This window comes from Cololabis saira, chromosome 8, assembly GCF_033807715.1.
Source record: "Cololabis saira isolate AMF1-May2022 chromosome 8, fColSai1.1, whole genome shotgun sequence".
In the NCBI taxonomy this organism is placed as follows: Eukaryota; Metazoa; Chordata; class Actinopteri; order Beloniformes; family Belonidae; genus Cololabis; species Cololabis saira.
In genome coordinates, this window is record NC_084594.1 from 8,239,697 (window position 1) to 8,256,385 (window position 16,689).

General features: G+C 41.2%; 1 protein-coding gene across 1 annotated transcript in view; it reads right to left on the minus strand.

The window, feature by feature from the left end:
* LOC133448282 (interleukin-17 receptor D-like) overlaps positions 1-15,553 on the minus strand; it is a 48,577-nt gene extending 33,024 nt beyond the window's left edge. Inside the window, exon 1 of the mRNA XM_061726664.1 lies at positions 15,423-15,553. Coding sequence (XP_061582648.1) covers positions 15,423-15,542 — 120 coding nt within the window. The 5' untranslated portion in view covers positions 15,543-15,553. The remainder of the gene's footprint in view (positions 1-15,422) is intronic.
* Positions 15,554-16,689: the final 1,136 nt, after the last annotated feature.

The following is a 16,689-nucleotide window of genomic DNA, read 5'->3' on the forward strand; positions in this document are numbered from 1 at the left end:
CGAGAAAAAAGTCGAAATGTCGAGATTAATGTTGAAGTAGAATTTCGAGAAAAAAGTCGAAATGTTGAGAAAAAAGTCGAAAAAAGTCGAAATGTTGAGAGAAAAGTCAAAATTTCGTGGAAAAAAGTCGAAATGTTGAGAAAAAAGTCAAAATTTTAAGAAAAAATATTAATGTTGAAGTACATTTCGAGAAAAAAGTCAAAATGTTGAGAAAAAAGGCGAAACTTCAACTTTATTCACAAAATTTTGACTTTTTTCTCGAAATTGTATTTCAACATTAATCTTGACATTTCGACTTTTTCTAGACATTTCGTCTTTTTTCTCGAAGTGAAAAAATCTTCCACTCTCAATTTTTTTTTCTCTTGCCTGGCCCTAATACTCTTCCGTACAATAAGTATTTGGTCAATAACAAAAGTTCTTTTCAATACTTTGTTGGCAATGACAGAGGTCAAACGTTTTCTGTAAGTCTTCACAAGGTTTTCACACTGGTATTTTGGCCCATTCCTTCATGCAGATCTCCTCTAGAGCAGTGATGTTTTGGGTGTCTTTTATACTAATAACAAGTTAAAACAGGTTCCATTAATACAGGTAACGAGTGGAGGACAGAGGAGCCTCTTACAGAAGAAGTTACAGGTCTGTGAAAGCCAGAAATCTTGTTTGTAGGTGACCAAATGCTTATTTTACAGAGAAATTTACCAATTCTTTCAGTAAATATCCTACAATGTGATTTCCTCGATTCATATAACTCTCATAGTTGAAGTGAACCTATGATGGAAATTACAGGCCTCTCTCATCGTTTTAAGTGGGAGAACTTGCACAATTGGTGGATGAATAAATACTTTTTTGCCCCACTGTAGTCCATGCAGCCCTGCCGGAGGAACACGACTGTCACAAAGGCGATTCATTAGTCTGCAAAAGTTCTCCCCGAGAGGACGTGAAAGGGCCTCAGCGCGCAGCAGAGCCAGAGGTGTGCACGCCTGGAAGCGCTCCACACATCTGCACTTTAAAACACGATGACCTCATGACATCAGGACGAATGGCTGCTCTGTTCACTCGTACAATGGTCCGTACGCCCACTTAACTAAATGAACCAGTAAAAGACAGAGGAACAAAGCGATACATCACGACGTCGAGATTTTGGAGGAAAAAAAAACCCTACACTTTGGTGAAAATCCACAAGAGCCATACTGAAACTCTGAGCTGGCAATCGAGCAGTGGTGGAAATATTCCAGGAGAAAACATCTTGATTTAATAAATGTAGAGTAAAAGCCAATCAGAGGGATGTAACTCACAAAAAAGGAAAGAGTAGGAAGACAGAATTGATCTCTTAATACAAAAGGACAGCAGGTAAAGTAAGAACGATGCAAGCTGAGACTGCATCCATGTTCACGTGCTTTTATTTTGAAAAGTAAAACCGCCATCATCAAAAACCGAAATAGTCGGACCCATTTTCGGTTAAAAAGCTAAAAACTGGTGTGAATGCAGATTTGTTTGCCTAAGATAAGCTGAAGTCAGGGCATCATTTACCCAGAATCCTCTTCTTTGTCTGCATCCACAAAGACTCGTGTGAGCCTTAATTCTGCAGGGTCTTAATAGTTTTACAGGCTTCACTTTGTTTTCATGTTGCCTTAAACACACACACACACATACATACATACATACATACACACACACACACACCTTCAGACTTGTTACAGAGGTGTGAGACTGTGGTCACACGCAAAAACCGCACATTTACACCTGAAACCAATCAGACAGACACCCAGCTGTGTGCATGTATGCTACAGGAGGGGTTCCATGCTTATTAGCAGCCACTGTACCCCAACAACCCATCCATGCAAACATGGAGGCATATGTTGTTAATTATGCACTTGAGAAGTCTTGCACCGGTGCACCGCATTCTCCAGCCTTTAAAACAAACACTAAAACAGACCCTAAAACCAACTCTTAACCATCAAACAGCCGTTTGAAGAAGCGCTAACAAAAAAAAAAATATAAAAAGAATTCACGTTCAAAACCCTCCTGGAAAAATCTAAAGCTACCCACGCAGTTTCTTCTCGTGCTCCTTTTCCGCACGTAATCGCCTTCAGTTTGCCTGCACCGTTGACCTTTGACATTTAGGGGTTTGCGTTCTGCCGTGGGCTCAGATGTCCCGCTGGCAGCATTGAACCGCACGGCTAATTAAAATCAAGGGAGCTTATTCACTCACGGCACAAAAAAAGCAAACTTCCTGATTTCTTGTATTGAGGGACAACCCCCCCAATTCTGCTACAACCTCTTTAAAAACGTGGTGAGGAAAAAAGTATGTGGTTGAATGCTAAGGACAAAAAAAAAAAGGTATTAAACACGTTAATATCTTTATGTTTAAAGCTCCAAAATAAAATGCTTCAGATAAGATCATGAAACCTAACTTTGCACAAACATGCAGGACTGATCAGAATAACGCACGAAAGAAGCTGCGCACCGCCATGATATAATAATAAGTGTCTTATTTAGTTTTTCTTTACAATCACACCATCAAAGGCCAGATTCATCAAGGTATTTGTCGTCCACCGAGCGCACGAAAGCCTCCAAATAATCCAATAAAACTCCCCTCCTGAGGCAGTTCTTAATAAACTTAAGTATAGAGAAAACGAGAGCTTTTTTGTTGCCATTCCTTGAGATGAAAGATGAAAGGGCACACTACAGGGCACCGTAACTAAAAGAAGAAGTAGTTTTGCAAAATGCCACTCAACTTTACAACTAACACATTTATGTTGAAACGCTTTCTGGGTTGATTCATCTAGAAAAACAGCTCGTGTGTTTTATTTTGGGTGCCTGAAATATAATCAAGCACCACTTTTTTCTACAGTAAGTTCACCATCCAGGTCTGAGTCTTTGGTCTCCTCCTCGCTAGGGCTGGGCGATATGGACCAAAAGTCATATCTCGATATTTTCTAGCTGAATGGCGATACTCGATATATATCGATATTTTTTCTGTGACATAATTGGGGTTTCCCCCAAAGCATTATAGCATAGCATCTCTGTTAGCTTCATTTTTTCTGAGGCAAACCCTTAAAAAAACAGTCAGTTTTAATACAAAGCCTCGTGCCAAATGTCACACAGGTTCCTTTATTAACAGAGGTCTGCACAATATCAAAATGTATAAAACAAATGAAATAAAAATAAACTGCCAGCATATATAGAATAAAAATGCTTCTTGAATAAAATAAAACAAATATCCCTTTCCTGCATGACAATTAAATTAAAATACACTGTGCAATTAATACAATGTAGACAGTAACAGGCAGACTTTTCCACTGAGGTTGACAGTTGTGCAAATAACTAAAAATTTGTGCAAATCTCAAATAAAACATTCAATTCGTCACAAAATAAGCTATATCAAAATCATTAAGAAAAAAAAAAAAATTGAAATAATCGATATAAACGATAACTCGTACATTTGAAAATATATCGATATATATTAAAATCTCGATATATCGCCCAGCCCTACTCCTCGCGTTACTCGTCTATCTACTGTGGCTTTGCAAGATTTGAGCAATGCTGCCAGATTAGTGGTGTATTTAGTGAATAAATCTGGTATTTCTGCACGTTTTACACCCTCAGCCAAAAGAGTTGTTTTCTCAGCTTCCTTATTTCTCATAATGTTTTATTATTCACCATCTGCTGCCCCCGCTGTAATGTTTTACATCTTTCCACCCTCTACATATCCGAATCTATTAGACGTCTTTATTAAAGAATATTTTAGACTTCAGCATTGACAATTAAAAAATAGAGGAAGAAAGAAATGTGTCCCGAAAGGAGTCTGGTGGTTGATCCATCACTGGTTCTGGCAAATGCATGTCGTCTTGGACTGTTTTATTGTTTATTTTCTTGCACAAATCATGAGATAGATGGCAAAAAAATGTGTTTCCACAGAAAGCCTAGCAGAGAAAGGGCAAGCGTTTCTCTTTCTGTAACAGCTTCTGGTCATAAAGTCACAAAACCTCCAGCTGCTGAACCACTTAAGAGCTGGTGTATATCCTCCCTCCTCACGGTTCGGTTATTAAAAAAGAAAGAGAGAGAGAGAGAGACATCAAATGTTTTTGCCAGCAACGTGACAACGAAGCCAGGTTTTTTCCGGCCGAAGCCTCCGTGGCCTGAAGCCCCCTCTGGGGCGACGAGGTGGCCTCATTCAAATGGATGAGGGTCCTGTTTGTTATGCTGTTGTCCGTCGTAACCCAGCGTTTGTCGAACAGACAAACAAAGTCCGAGGCCTCTTCTCCCCCACACTAATTATCGGTTTCCTGAAGACTGATAATGCCCAACTACTTCCCTTCCTGGCTAAATTGGTGGGTGGAGGTGAGAGAAAGCAGAGTCTGAACTTCTCCCTTAAGTATCGCTGAAGAGGCCGATACTCATAAAATAACCACCGAGGATAAAAAAAGTAAACAAGAGTGATATAAAAAGGCAAATCACAATTATTTAAAAAAGGTAAATGAACTGCAGAGCAGCTGTTTAACATCCAACGTGGGAAATGTCGCAGGTTTAACTCTCTGTTACAACTCACTTCCCAAATATGGAAATGAAGTCCACAATAAAACCATAAACACCGAATACAAAACCTCAAACATCTGAGAAAAAAAAAGAACAAACTTCCCTCGGGAATCCCCCCCGAAACTCACTCGCACAGACTCAAAATCAGTTCCTGTAGTAATCAGACAGTTAATTGCAGGCTGAGTTGGCTGAAACGGCAATTAATCAGAGCAAAGGAGGGAAAAAAACAGAGGGAGAGGGAAGGTGGGGGGGGGGGCGTGAGAGAGAGGGACTGGAGGATGCAGACGGACGGTAATCACACAGCCCGCAGGGGAAAAGAGAAGGGAAGAAAGGTGGAAAGAGGAGAAGGAGGCATCTGATTAAACAGGAACTCTTTCAATTGGAGCTTTCAAGGTTCGCGGAGCAGATTTCTGCCCTCCTCCGTTCTGTTTGGAGACGCCGGACCAGTTCCAGATGTTGGGACAAACTCCCAGCTGACCTTTAATCAACACGCTGCCCCAAACATGGAGGTACAAACAGCCAGGGACGCTGGGGAGGGAGGAAAAGGCCGGGAGTAATGGATGTGCAGCTCAGAATACCCAACACGAAACAGGAGTTATGGTCGCGTTCCTGCACTGATCGATGGCCCGATGTTAAATAATGGTTTTCTAACTGCGTTATTTCATGAAAGGTCATTACAGCGACTACACGCGATGCTGCAGACCTCCTCGGGTTCATTTATTCTCACGTTACTGGGGATCCTGTTGAGAAACTTAAACATAAGTACCTTTACATTAAAGTTGCTTTCGTCAACGAAAATTATGACTAAATATCGTCGTTAACGAACCTTTATCACCTGAAGAAAACGAGACGATACGAAAATGCTGGTCATGTGACGATAACGATAATTAAATATATAATGCAATATCGTAGAGGAATAAAAATGAGACTAAAATGTAGATTGCAAAATAAAAACTGCTAAAATGTGTCTTTATTTTGCTGGGAGAAGAAGAGACGATCTTTGGATACACTTTCCTACATAGACGTGGAAAAGAAAACCCAATGTGTCGTGGATTATTGATCAGCACAGATAAATTCATCATAGTGGGTGATTTTAACATTCATATGGATGTTGAAAGCGATAATCTTAAATTAGCCTTCGATTCTCTTCTAGAATCAATGGGTATCTCACAAAAAGTGGATAAACCGACGCACTGTTTTAATCATACTCTCGATCTCGTTCTCACCTACGGTGTTGAAACTGATGGTCTGTTGGTGTCACCTGTAAACTCCCTTTTATCCGACCATTACTTAATAACGTTTGAATTTAATTTTGTTGATGTTGAAGTGCAAAATAGGAGGTATTATTTTAGCAGATGTTTGTCTGATGAAGTTATTGTTAAATTTAGGGAGGCCATTGCTTATCTTACGACAGTGCGAAATAGTGATGTAGTCGAGGCCAGTGACCTGGGTTCTACCTCTGCAGATGTTGATTTCCTTGCTAGTAACACTGCTGATTTGTTGCATTCAGCTTTAGATGAAGTTGCTCCTTTGAAAAGGAGGGTTTCTAGCCACAGGAGCTTAACTCCCTGGTATAATTCAGATATCCGCATGTTGAAACAAAACGTGCGTAAAATGGAAAGGAAGTGGTACTCTTGTAGGTCTGTAGACTCTCATCGTGAATGGAAAGATATTCTAATAGTATATAAAAAAGCCATTCGCAAAGCCAGAACAGCTTATTATTCAACGTTGATAGAGGATAACAAAAGTAACCCACGTTTTCTGTTCAGCACTGTAGCCAGGCTGACAAAGAGTCACAACTCTGTTGAGCCGTGCATTCCTGCAGCTCTCAGTAGTGAGGACTTTATGGGCTTCTTCAACAGTAAAATCGCGAGAATTAGAGAAGAAATCAACCAGCCGGTTGTAGGTGTTTCTTCAGCTTTAGCGACTTCCCTAGGCTCTGACTTATCTCTAGACTGTTTTGATCCTATAGACCTCCCTGAGCTGACTTCACTCGTTAATAGAGCTAAGTCAACCACATGTATGTTAGACCCCATCCCGACTCGACTATTCAAACATATTTTTTCTCTTATTGGTACGACAATACTGGACCAAATTAACTTATCCCTAAGTTTAGGATATGTACCACAGGTTTTCAAAGTCGCAGTAATTAAACCTTTACTTAAAAAACCTTCTCTTGACCCAGACACCTTAGCTAATTATAGACCAATTTCCAACCTTCCATTTGTGTCTAAAATTATGGAAAAGGCAGTTTCAAGCCAGTTATGTGACTATTTGTATAGAAATGATCTGTTTGAAGTCTTTCAGTCAGGGTTCAGAATGCATCATAGCACAGAGACAGCACTTGTTCGAGTCACGAATGACCTCCTTATGGCCTCAGATAAGGGACTAGTGTCCATACTGGTTCTACTGGACCTCAGTGCTGCTTTTGACACTATAGATCATGGCATTTTACTGCACAGGTTAGAGCATGTTGTTGGGATTAAAGGGACAGCTCTATGTTGGTTTAAATCATACCTATCTGACAGGTTCCAGTTTGTTCATGTACATGAGGTTTCTTCAGAACAGTCAAGGGTCTGTTATGGTGTTCCGCAGGGTTCAGTGCTAGGGCCAATCTTGTTCAGTTTATACATGCAGCCGTTGGGAAGTATAATCCAGAATCACGGCATACAATTTCATTGTTATGCTGATGATACGCAGCTCTATTTGTCTATGAAGCCGGATGAGACAGAACCGTTGGTTAAACTTCAGGCATGTCTTAGGGACATCAAGGACTGGATGTCCAGAAATTTCCTGCTTCTAAATTCAGATAAAACAGAGGTTATCATTCTTGGTCCAGAGCATCTTAGGAAGGGATTAGATGGTGTTGCGATGGCTTCCAGTGCAACTGTGAGAAATCTTGGTGTTATTTTCGATCAGGATTTGTCGTTTAAACCATATGTCAATCAGGTTTGTAAAATAGCCTTTTTCCATCTCCGTAATATTGCAAAGATTAGGAAAATCCTCTCACAGAGTGATGCAGAAAAACTAGTTCATGCGTTTGTATCTTCTAGACTAGATTACTGTAATGTGTTGTTAGCAGGATGTCCAAGTAATTTGCTGAATAGGCTCCAGCTGATCCAAAATGCAGCAGCACGAGTACTGACAGGAATCAGCAGGAGAGACCACGTCTCTCCAGTGTTAGCGTCGCTCCATTGGTTACCCGTAAAATTCAGAATCCAATTTAAAATTTTATTACTTGCGTATAAAGCCCAAAACGGCTTAGCTCCGCATTATTTGCAAGACCTGATAGTGCCTATGTTCCTGTCAGAGCTCTCCGTTCTCGGAGTGCAGGTTTACTCGTAGTTCCTAGAGTATCTAGATGTAGATTTGGAGGGCGAGCGTTCTGCTATCAGGCGCCATTACTATGGAACCAACTTCCAATCTGGGTTAAGGAGGCTGACACCACCTCCACCTTTAAAACTAAACTTAAAACCTTTCTGTTTAGTAAAGCCTATAGTTAGTGTTTAGTAAACCTCTAGCTGGTGTTGGTAAATCTCTAAGTAGTGTAAACTTTAGTGTGTCAGAGTCGCTCCTGTGGTTTCTTGTGCTGGCCCCCCCTTTTCCTCCCTTTTCTCTCTTTTGTCCATGTTGCAGCATCCTTTGCCGGACACCGGAACCTGCAGTGTGGGAGTGAGGGGGGCAGGGTAACGGCCCCTTTTGGGCGGGGGAGAATGTTCGTCCCTCAAGACTCCTCTCCCTGGCCCTGCCCCTTCTCAACCTTTCCCCGACCCTGCACCCCAACCTGGGACTTGATGATTGGGCCGGAGCTTCGGGAGCTGCGTGCTGGCCTGCGGTCCCCACCCCTGGTCATCCCGTTGCTGGCCCCCCCTTCTCCTCCCTTTTCTCTCTTTTGTCCTGCAGGTGGCCGTGGGTGGCTTGTAGCTTGCATTACGGAGCACAAGTCTTTTCCTGACCCTGCACCCCAACCTGGGACTTGCTGATTGGGCCGGAGCTTCGGGAGCTGTGTGCTGGCCTGCGGTCCCCACCCCCGGTCATCCCGTTGCTGCTTCCACCTGCCTGCTGTGCTGTTGCCGTCCCTGACCCACCAGTCTGGCCCTCGGCAGGAGGGTCCCCCCTGATGAGCCTGGTCCTGCTCAAGGTTTCTTCCCTCCTAAAGGGGAGTTTTTCCTTGCCACTGTTTGGCTTAAGGTTTTTCTCCCACTAGGGGAGTTTTTACCTGCCATTGTTTATGTAATAACTGCTCGGGGGTCATGTTCTGGGTATGGGTCTCTGTAAAGCGTCTAGAGACAACTCTGTTGTATTAGACGCTATATAAATAAAATTGAATTGAATTGAATTGAATTGAAAAAGAATAAGACGGGGAGAAATGCGGAAAAATAAATATGTTGTAAACTCAAATTAGAGTGTCTTCTGTATCTGGAATGAATGTATTCTTGAGTCTATAAGGTAACAATAATATGATATTAAGATAACCTTGTTTGAATTGTAAAATGGGTTTGGCTAAATACAATCTTTGACTAAAACTAGACTAAAATCTCAGACTTTTAGTCGACTGAAACTTGACACGACTAAAAGGAGTATGAACGTGACTAAAACTAATAAAAACTCAAATGATAGCTTGACCCTAATCCGAGTTATTCCAGCATGTATACCAACCCACACTTAGCCGAGCTACTGACCGCCCTTGGACCCCCCGTTCAGGAAATGACGACACCGTGGGAATAACAACAGTAACGGCATCACAACAACACGTAACAGAAGAAGGAGAGGGAGACTTTGCTGCATCTTACCTGCAACATGATCAGCTTAGTATGTACCACATTTACATTTACAGAGCCTCTGCATCGTTAGTGTCCATATTTCTGCATGTTGTTGTCCACCTTCGCTCTTGTTTACTAATTGTACTGGAAGAATGTCGAATTTCAATCATCCGACTACGGACTGGACTACCGTCAAGTAACCAGGAGTCTTGAAAAGGCCTTGTGGAGACTACGCGTCTAAGATGTTAGATAGCAGCAGGCTGCAGCAGCTAAGTGACGTCTGGTGACCAACTCACCACCCCAGACTTCCTTCAAATTATGTAAAAAGGAACGATACAGGAAATCTTTCCTACTGACTGCAATTAAACTTTTCCACCTCAGTCAGTCACGATCATCACACACCTGGACTGAATCTGCCCGTCACCTTGCACTATCTATTTATATATCTTGTGTTTTTTCCAAGTGTCCTTTCTTTTATACCTCAGTTTTGTCTTCTTTTTTTATTCTATTGTATTTATACCGGACTGCTATGACAGCAAAATCTCCCCTTGGGGATGAATAAAGTCATCTATCTATCTATCTATCTATCTAAAAGCAGTTATGTGCCGCTGGATGGAAATATTCTTGCGTTCATGCAAAGGCCTGCAAGCTAAAAACTTCAGGGTCTGTTAGTGCTCGTAATGTCCTCCTGTACTTACAAACAACCATATGGGAGGACGAGGCTCCGCTGGGAAGCACTTGGTTGAGGTTGACTAAAAACCCAAGAAAAAGCAAACGGGAATGGTGGGTAACAAAACCTGTAATAAGCTGTTTCTCAAAGTTCTTCAAATAAATGATGGATGATCAGCTACTTTATTCAGTCGATTGCCAAACCCCCAAAGTTATGGATGGATGGATGCTTTATTAATCCCGAGGTGAAATTCAAACTAAATTAAGAAGCAATAACAAAAACCTCGACTATCCCTCTGGACGCAGTAGCTAAAGGATGATGTGTCACGTGCTGCTGTCCGTCTGCGATTCTGTTCACTTGAATTAAAAAATAAATAAATAAAATACCTGTAAACTTGTTTAAGTTTCAACACACGACTGTTTTAACAGTTAAAATGATACAAGAACTAATACTGGAATGGACTCCAGTCGTTACTCATCTACTGAAATCCCGTCACAACAGTAACTTGTGAGGCACCTTAAACATAACGCTCCCATCGGAGCCTTGAATGAGCAGGAAAAGCCCGAGGTTTGGCCCGAGTGTGACGGGATCCGTCAACCGATCAGCTGATCTCGGCTCAGCAAAGAATGAGCTCCGAACCAAAGTGAGGTGCAACAATGCGAAGCCTGTGTGCGAGTGTGTTTGGGGGCAGCCAACCAGAGATTTCCCACCGCAGGAACAAAACCTGCAGCTGCATGACTGCTCCTCAATGCCCCCCCCTCTTCCTCCTCCTCCTCCTCACTCGAGGAGGAGTTACTCCTCTCCTGCTGTGATGGTTTGTCCTTTTAAAAGGTTTTCCCTCGCTCTTGTTACAGCGAGTAGAACAAATCCTGACTTCCTTACAAAAAGATGTATAACTTGGTGCTGCAGTCTGGAGGCAGGAGTCATGTGACCTCCAGTTCAGGTGGGGGCAGGGACAGGTGTGTGTGTGTGTGTGTTTTCTAGGCCTGTGTTGAAAAAATCGATTTCACAATTCTAAATCGATTCTCAAATTAATGCCTAAAAATCGATTAATATGTCTAAAGATCGATTTTTTTCAATTTTTTTTTTTTTTTTTTTTTGGGGGGGGGGGTGGGTTCTTTTATTTATTTATGTATTATTATTTTTTCATCATTACATTACAACTTTTGGTTATTTTTTTGTTTATCCCCATAAAGGGAATGTTTTGTTGGACATGAGAATAACTGGTGCCATGTTTTTGCCTTTAAATATGTTTAAAGGTATGAAAACATTAAAGTGTTAGGTTATAATTGCATAAATTGTCTATATTTCATTACTTTATATACTGTCTTGGGGTTAAATTTGCAAAAAATGCTAAAAACCAAATTCTCAAAAATCAAAAAACCAAAATAGACCGAAAAAGGAAAAAATAAAAATGGAATGTGGGAAAAAATAAAGCCGATTTCATCCGTCTCCGTTTCCTCCCTGGATCTGTTTGGTAATTCTGACCCACATGATGTTTCTGAAAGCAGTTCTATCAGCATTCTGGGAGCTGATTGGTCCTTACAGCATCATTAGCTGACAATACTTACTGTTGAATCTCAATATAATACTAGCAGTAATATTTTGCATAACTACAGTCATATAATTCATGCAACAGCTCAAAAAACTGTTTTATTAACACTAACCCAAATCAATATCGGAATCGAATCTTGATAATCGATTCTGAATCTTAAGAATCTGAATCGAATCGATTCTTGACATTTGAATCGATCCCCAGCCCTAGTGTTTTCTTCAGTGGGCTCCCCATGACGTAAATACTGCTCGTGATATTATACTTATCCTTTCTGGCACAGAACTTGCAAGTCATTTCCCGAAAGCAAAGATGTGAAACTCATTTTATTTTTCCTCTAGAAATCTTTGGAGGATGACAAAGTAAAATATCGCTCTCTGCTGTTTTATGTAAGACGGGAAGCATCCAGCCCCCATCATTCACCTTCCGCCAGTTTCAGTCGCCGCAAAAACCAGAAAACACACGTGTTTCACATCGGACGCCCACCCAGCCGTGACGCCCGCCCCCCCCCGCACCCCCGAGGCCCTCTGATGCCAAAAACACACAGAGGCCCTGGAGGATGATGGGATGTGTGACATGGTCACAGAGAGGAAAGTAATTTAAAATGATGACAGGTCAAGACAGAGACGGATGAAGAATCCAGATCATAACTGGACGAGAAGGAAGCCGAATGATTTCCTGGTACGATTCCGTCTTCCTCCGCCGAGACAGATGTGATGGCTTCAGCAGATGTGTTTGAAGAAAAAAAAGAAAATAAAAGGAAAAGACAGATCCATCATTCTGGCGTTCTGGAAATCTTCTGCAGTGTTTCTGAAAACAAGTAAGAAAAAAAAAAAAAAAAAAGGTACCTGCAAATTTCAATATTTTCCACGTGGACCAACGCCAGCGATTTTATACATTATGCAAAAGTACAATTCCATCTGTACGAAAAAGCATTTTGATGCTCTTAAGTAATGAGATCATGTTACATCAGTTGCAGCTCTTTTAACATGTGTTTCTGTATCATCATCTGTGGAGTGGCATTGCTGCTAATGTCGGCCAGGCTTCGGGGAGGAAAAGAAAAACAGGGATGACAAAAGAAATGTGCAGCCCGTTAACGCACGGCTGAAAGAAAGAAAAATAATATAGCTTGAGAATATCTGAGGCTACGATTACAGTTATTATGAGACAGGCGATGCTGCTCCAGGGAGAACAGGCCTTGTTTCTGTAGCCATGAATCTGACAGTTACTGCTGCAGTGAAGTAATACCAAAATAAATGAATAAAAATGGTGATTATCATGTTCATGTGATGAGGTCTGTTAATCTGTTAGGGATTTTGGAGGTGAATTTCGCCTGAACAGGCCTATGCAAATTAAATTAACAATATCTCCACAATTATAAGGACAATATATGCATAATGTTGGCCTCAATGGATAGTTAAAACCTCACAGCATATAGTACACTTCCAGTGTCAGAAACATTGTGAATGTTCACATGTCTGAGCAAATTGTGATAAACCAAAGAAAAAAAAAAAGACATTTTTATCCTTGTCTAATTTCTTTTTAGTTTGCACATTGGAAAACACCATGATAGCAAATGTATATAATTATAAAGACACCACTGCCTGGATTCAGCAACTCCTTGACTACAACCGTACCAAGTTACGTGATAATAGCTTAACGCTACATCCTCATCCTCACTGCAGCATCTTCCTCCACGTGGAGGATCCAGAATCATAACAGTGGCTGCATTTGGTTTAAAAGTCCATAAATTCAACAAGTTTTAAGAAATAAAAGATTAATTGAATTGATAAATTTACTGACAAATAAATCAGAAATTGCAGATGAAGGAAGAAAATATGAGCCGGTTTCAGCAACTGATACCAATCACCAGACTCGTGGTCTCGGTTTTTACCCGAAGCCCGATGCGACCCAGACGCCGGCACTTGACCTCGGCAGGATTCGTATCTTTTGGGGTTCAAATCGCATCCGGTACCAAAGGCACCGACCGAGCACCGAGCTGGGGGGGGAGCAGGAGACGCTAAACGGCTCAAATTCAGAATACACGCCTCAAAATAGAGGACTGCTTCCAGATATAATGGTGTGATGTAAAACAAGCACGCACACACACACACACACACGCGGGGCTCTAATAACCTCACACCTGTAGCATGGCAGGTCTCAGACCCCCATCCAGCATCCTTTGATCTGCTTCTGAAAGGACAGGAAGCAGGAGAGAGAGAGGGGGAGGTGGCAGGGAGAGAGAGAGAGAGAGTGTGTGTGTGTGTGTGTGTCTGCGTGCGTGTGTGTGTGTGTGTGTGTGTGTGTGTGAGAGAGTGTTTGGGGGTGGGGTTGCAGGAAGGAATGTTTCAGCAAAGTAAACAGTGTGAAGCTTCCTGTAGAAAACACTTCAAAGCCAGAGAGGAAACCAGGATAACACACACACACACACAAAGACACACACATAGCCGCGCACACACACACACACACACACACACGGCATCAAAAGGCAGGTCGGAGTCATCTGTCACCACAGGAAAATTGAAACCTGGGCGCCATGCACCCTCACAATCACACATGCAACTAAGTCAACCACCTTAGTCGCAGAAAACAATAATCACACGCACTCAAATCTGCATCATTTCGTGTGGTGTGTGTGTGTGTGTGTGTGTGTGTGTGTGTCTAAAGTTTCTCCAGAGTGATTATGTGCGGTTCCTCCTGGTCATGTATGATAATAAAGTATCTGAAGTCTGAACGAACGGTGAGACGAAACAAAGAATCTAAAGATGCCAGATTTGGTTTCTGGGAGAAAACAGCCAAAATAAAACATCATTTATACACTCAAGTCTAGGTTTAAATGAAAATACTGTTTAAAGAAATCAAGATATGCTATTCGACTTCCGATTATAAAGCAGCTCAGCCCCTAAATGACAGAGACAGAGTCTAAAACCCGCTGCACAAGCTTTAGAAATAACAGGTTTGTAGTATATATTTAGGGGGGGGGGGATCTGTTTCATCAATTTCTAAAAAGGAAACAAAACTTGTATGAAAAGCAAAGGCAAAAAAAAAAACTGATTGTAATAAGGTGTAAAAAGCAGAACAAAAAAAAAGAAAAAAAAGACACAAAAACCAGGCTTCTTTTTGACCAACAGATAAAGATAAAAAATAAAATCATCCCCCAAACCAGAACTGGTGAAGTCCTTTTTGGTCCTGTTTATTGGGGCTCGTTTAAGTAAAGAAGAAAAGTCAAACACCAACTTAGACCTGACGTTAAAAAATAAATAAAATCTAATGTTCCTGTAAAAGAAACTAAATTTTTCCATGAATAAGTTTGTTCTGGAGCCTAAAACTTCAAGTCTGTCCATTTACAGACAAGATGCGTCAAAAATGTGTCTTTGATAACTTTAAAACTTTAAATGTTAGTGTCTTTATTCCCTTTTCCAGCTGTGATCTACTTTATTCGAGTGTCCTGCAGCAGCCAGGTTGTTTTCTGGATTCGTGTTACCTGAGCCGCACAGGTAACAAGGTAACATGACCCAACAAATCTCAACGCTGTTGCTCCAAAACTGCGGTTTTATCTTCGGGTTTTTACTTTTATTTGTTTCTCCAACTAATTCGGTAGCAGAAAAGACAGAAGAAAACATCTGCAAGTTTCCTAAAAAACTAACTTTTCCTCCAGAACTCCGTCAACGCAACAGCAGAAACCTCAATAATAAATACATAAGGATAAAGGCTGATTTATGGTCCCGCGTTACACCAACGCAGAGCCTACGGCATAGGGTACGCGGCAACACGCACCGTACGATGCGCGTCGCCGCGTACCCTACGCCGTAGTCTACGCCGTCTCTACGGCGTAGGCTCTGCGTCGATTTAACGCGGAACCATAATTCAGGTTTAAGTGGGGTTTTATTCCGCGTTTTACCTTGTATCCGCAGCGGTCCTGGCTGGTTTTGCTCTTCCCTGGAGTGGTAGATCCGCAGGAGAAGAAGAGGAGCAGGAACCAGCCGCAGGGAGAGGTGAGGAGGCTCCGCGGCGCCGCCATTCCCGTCGCAGGTCCGAGCAGCTCTGACTGTGAGCGGCTCTGGATCCGAGAGGAGGTGCGGCGGCCGTGCGCCCAGGCCGCTTCTGCGCATGTCTGTTTTTTGTGAAGGGGTGAATCCTAAACACCAGTTTTAGGAGAAACAGGTTCCCATTTAACTCAAATACATCCCCAAGAAACTCATGTTTAATCAGAGCTGGGTAGAGTAGCCAAAAATTGTAATAGTAAAAGTATTGTTACTTCAGAATAATATGACTCAAGTAGAAGTAAAAAGTAGTCATCCAAATAATTACTTGAGTAAAAGTAAAAAAGTACTTAAAACTACTCAAGTACTGAGTAACTGTTGAGTAACGTCTGATTTATTTTTTTAACACAACCATTCAAACAGACAAAAGTACAAAATAAGCATCTTCAGGGAAATTAAATTAATAAAATAAATTAAAATTAATAAAAAATAACTTAAATTAAAATAAGCTTAAAGTAAATTAAAGTACTTTAATAAATAATAAAATAACAGAATAAAAAAATAAATTAAGCACAAGTAGCACAAAATTTCAAACCTTTGTACTCTCCACAGGCAGAACTAGAACAAGACCATGAACTCATATAAACTCTGTGTGTGTGTGTGTGTGTGTGTGTGTGTGTGTGTGTGTGTGTGTGTGTGTGTGTGTGTGTGTGTGTGTGTGTGTGTGTGTGTGTGTGTGTGTGTGTGTGTGTGTGTGTGTGTGTGTGTGTGTATAAATGTGACAAAACATGCAAAAACAAACATTTTTCCCAGTGATGCAATTTCATGACATTGATGTCATGAAATTGATGCATACGTGGATAAAAGGGATAAAAGAAAAGTAACAGCTCAACGTGGCCTAATGTAGCGGAGTAAGAGGAACAGTTTCTTCTTCTCAAATCTACTCAAGTAGAAAAAGTAAAAGAAAAAGAAAAGAAAAAAGAAAAAGTATAGTGATTCAAAACTACTCCTAAAAGTACAACATTTCCCAAAACTTACTCAAGTAAATGTAACTCGTTACTACCCACCTCTGTGTTTAGTATACGTTTTAATTTGACAGTAGAGAGGAATGTAATTCCCTCCCAGACCAGATATCAGTACCACTCAAGGTGACCAAACTTACTTATGATCAGAAAGTATTCACAT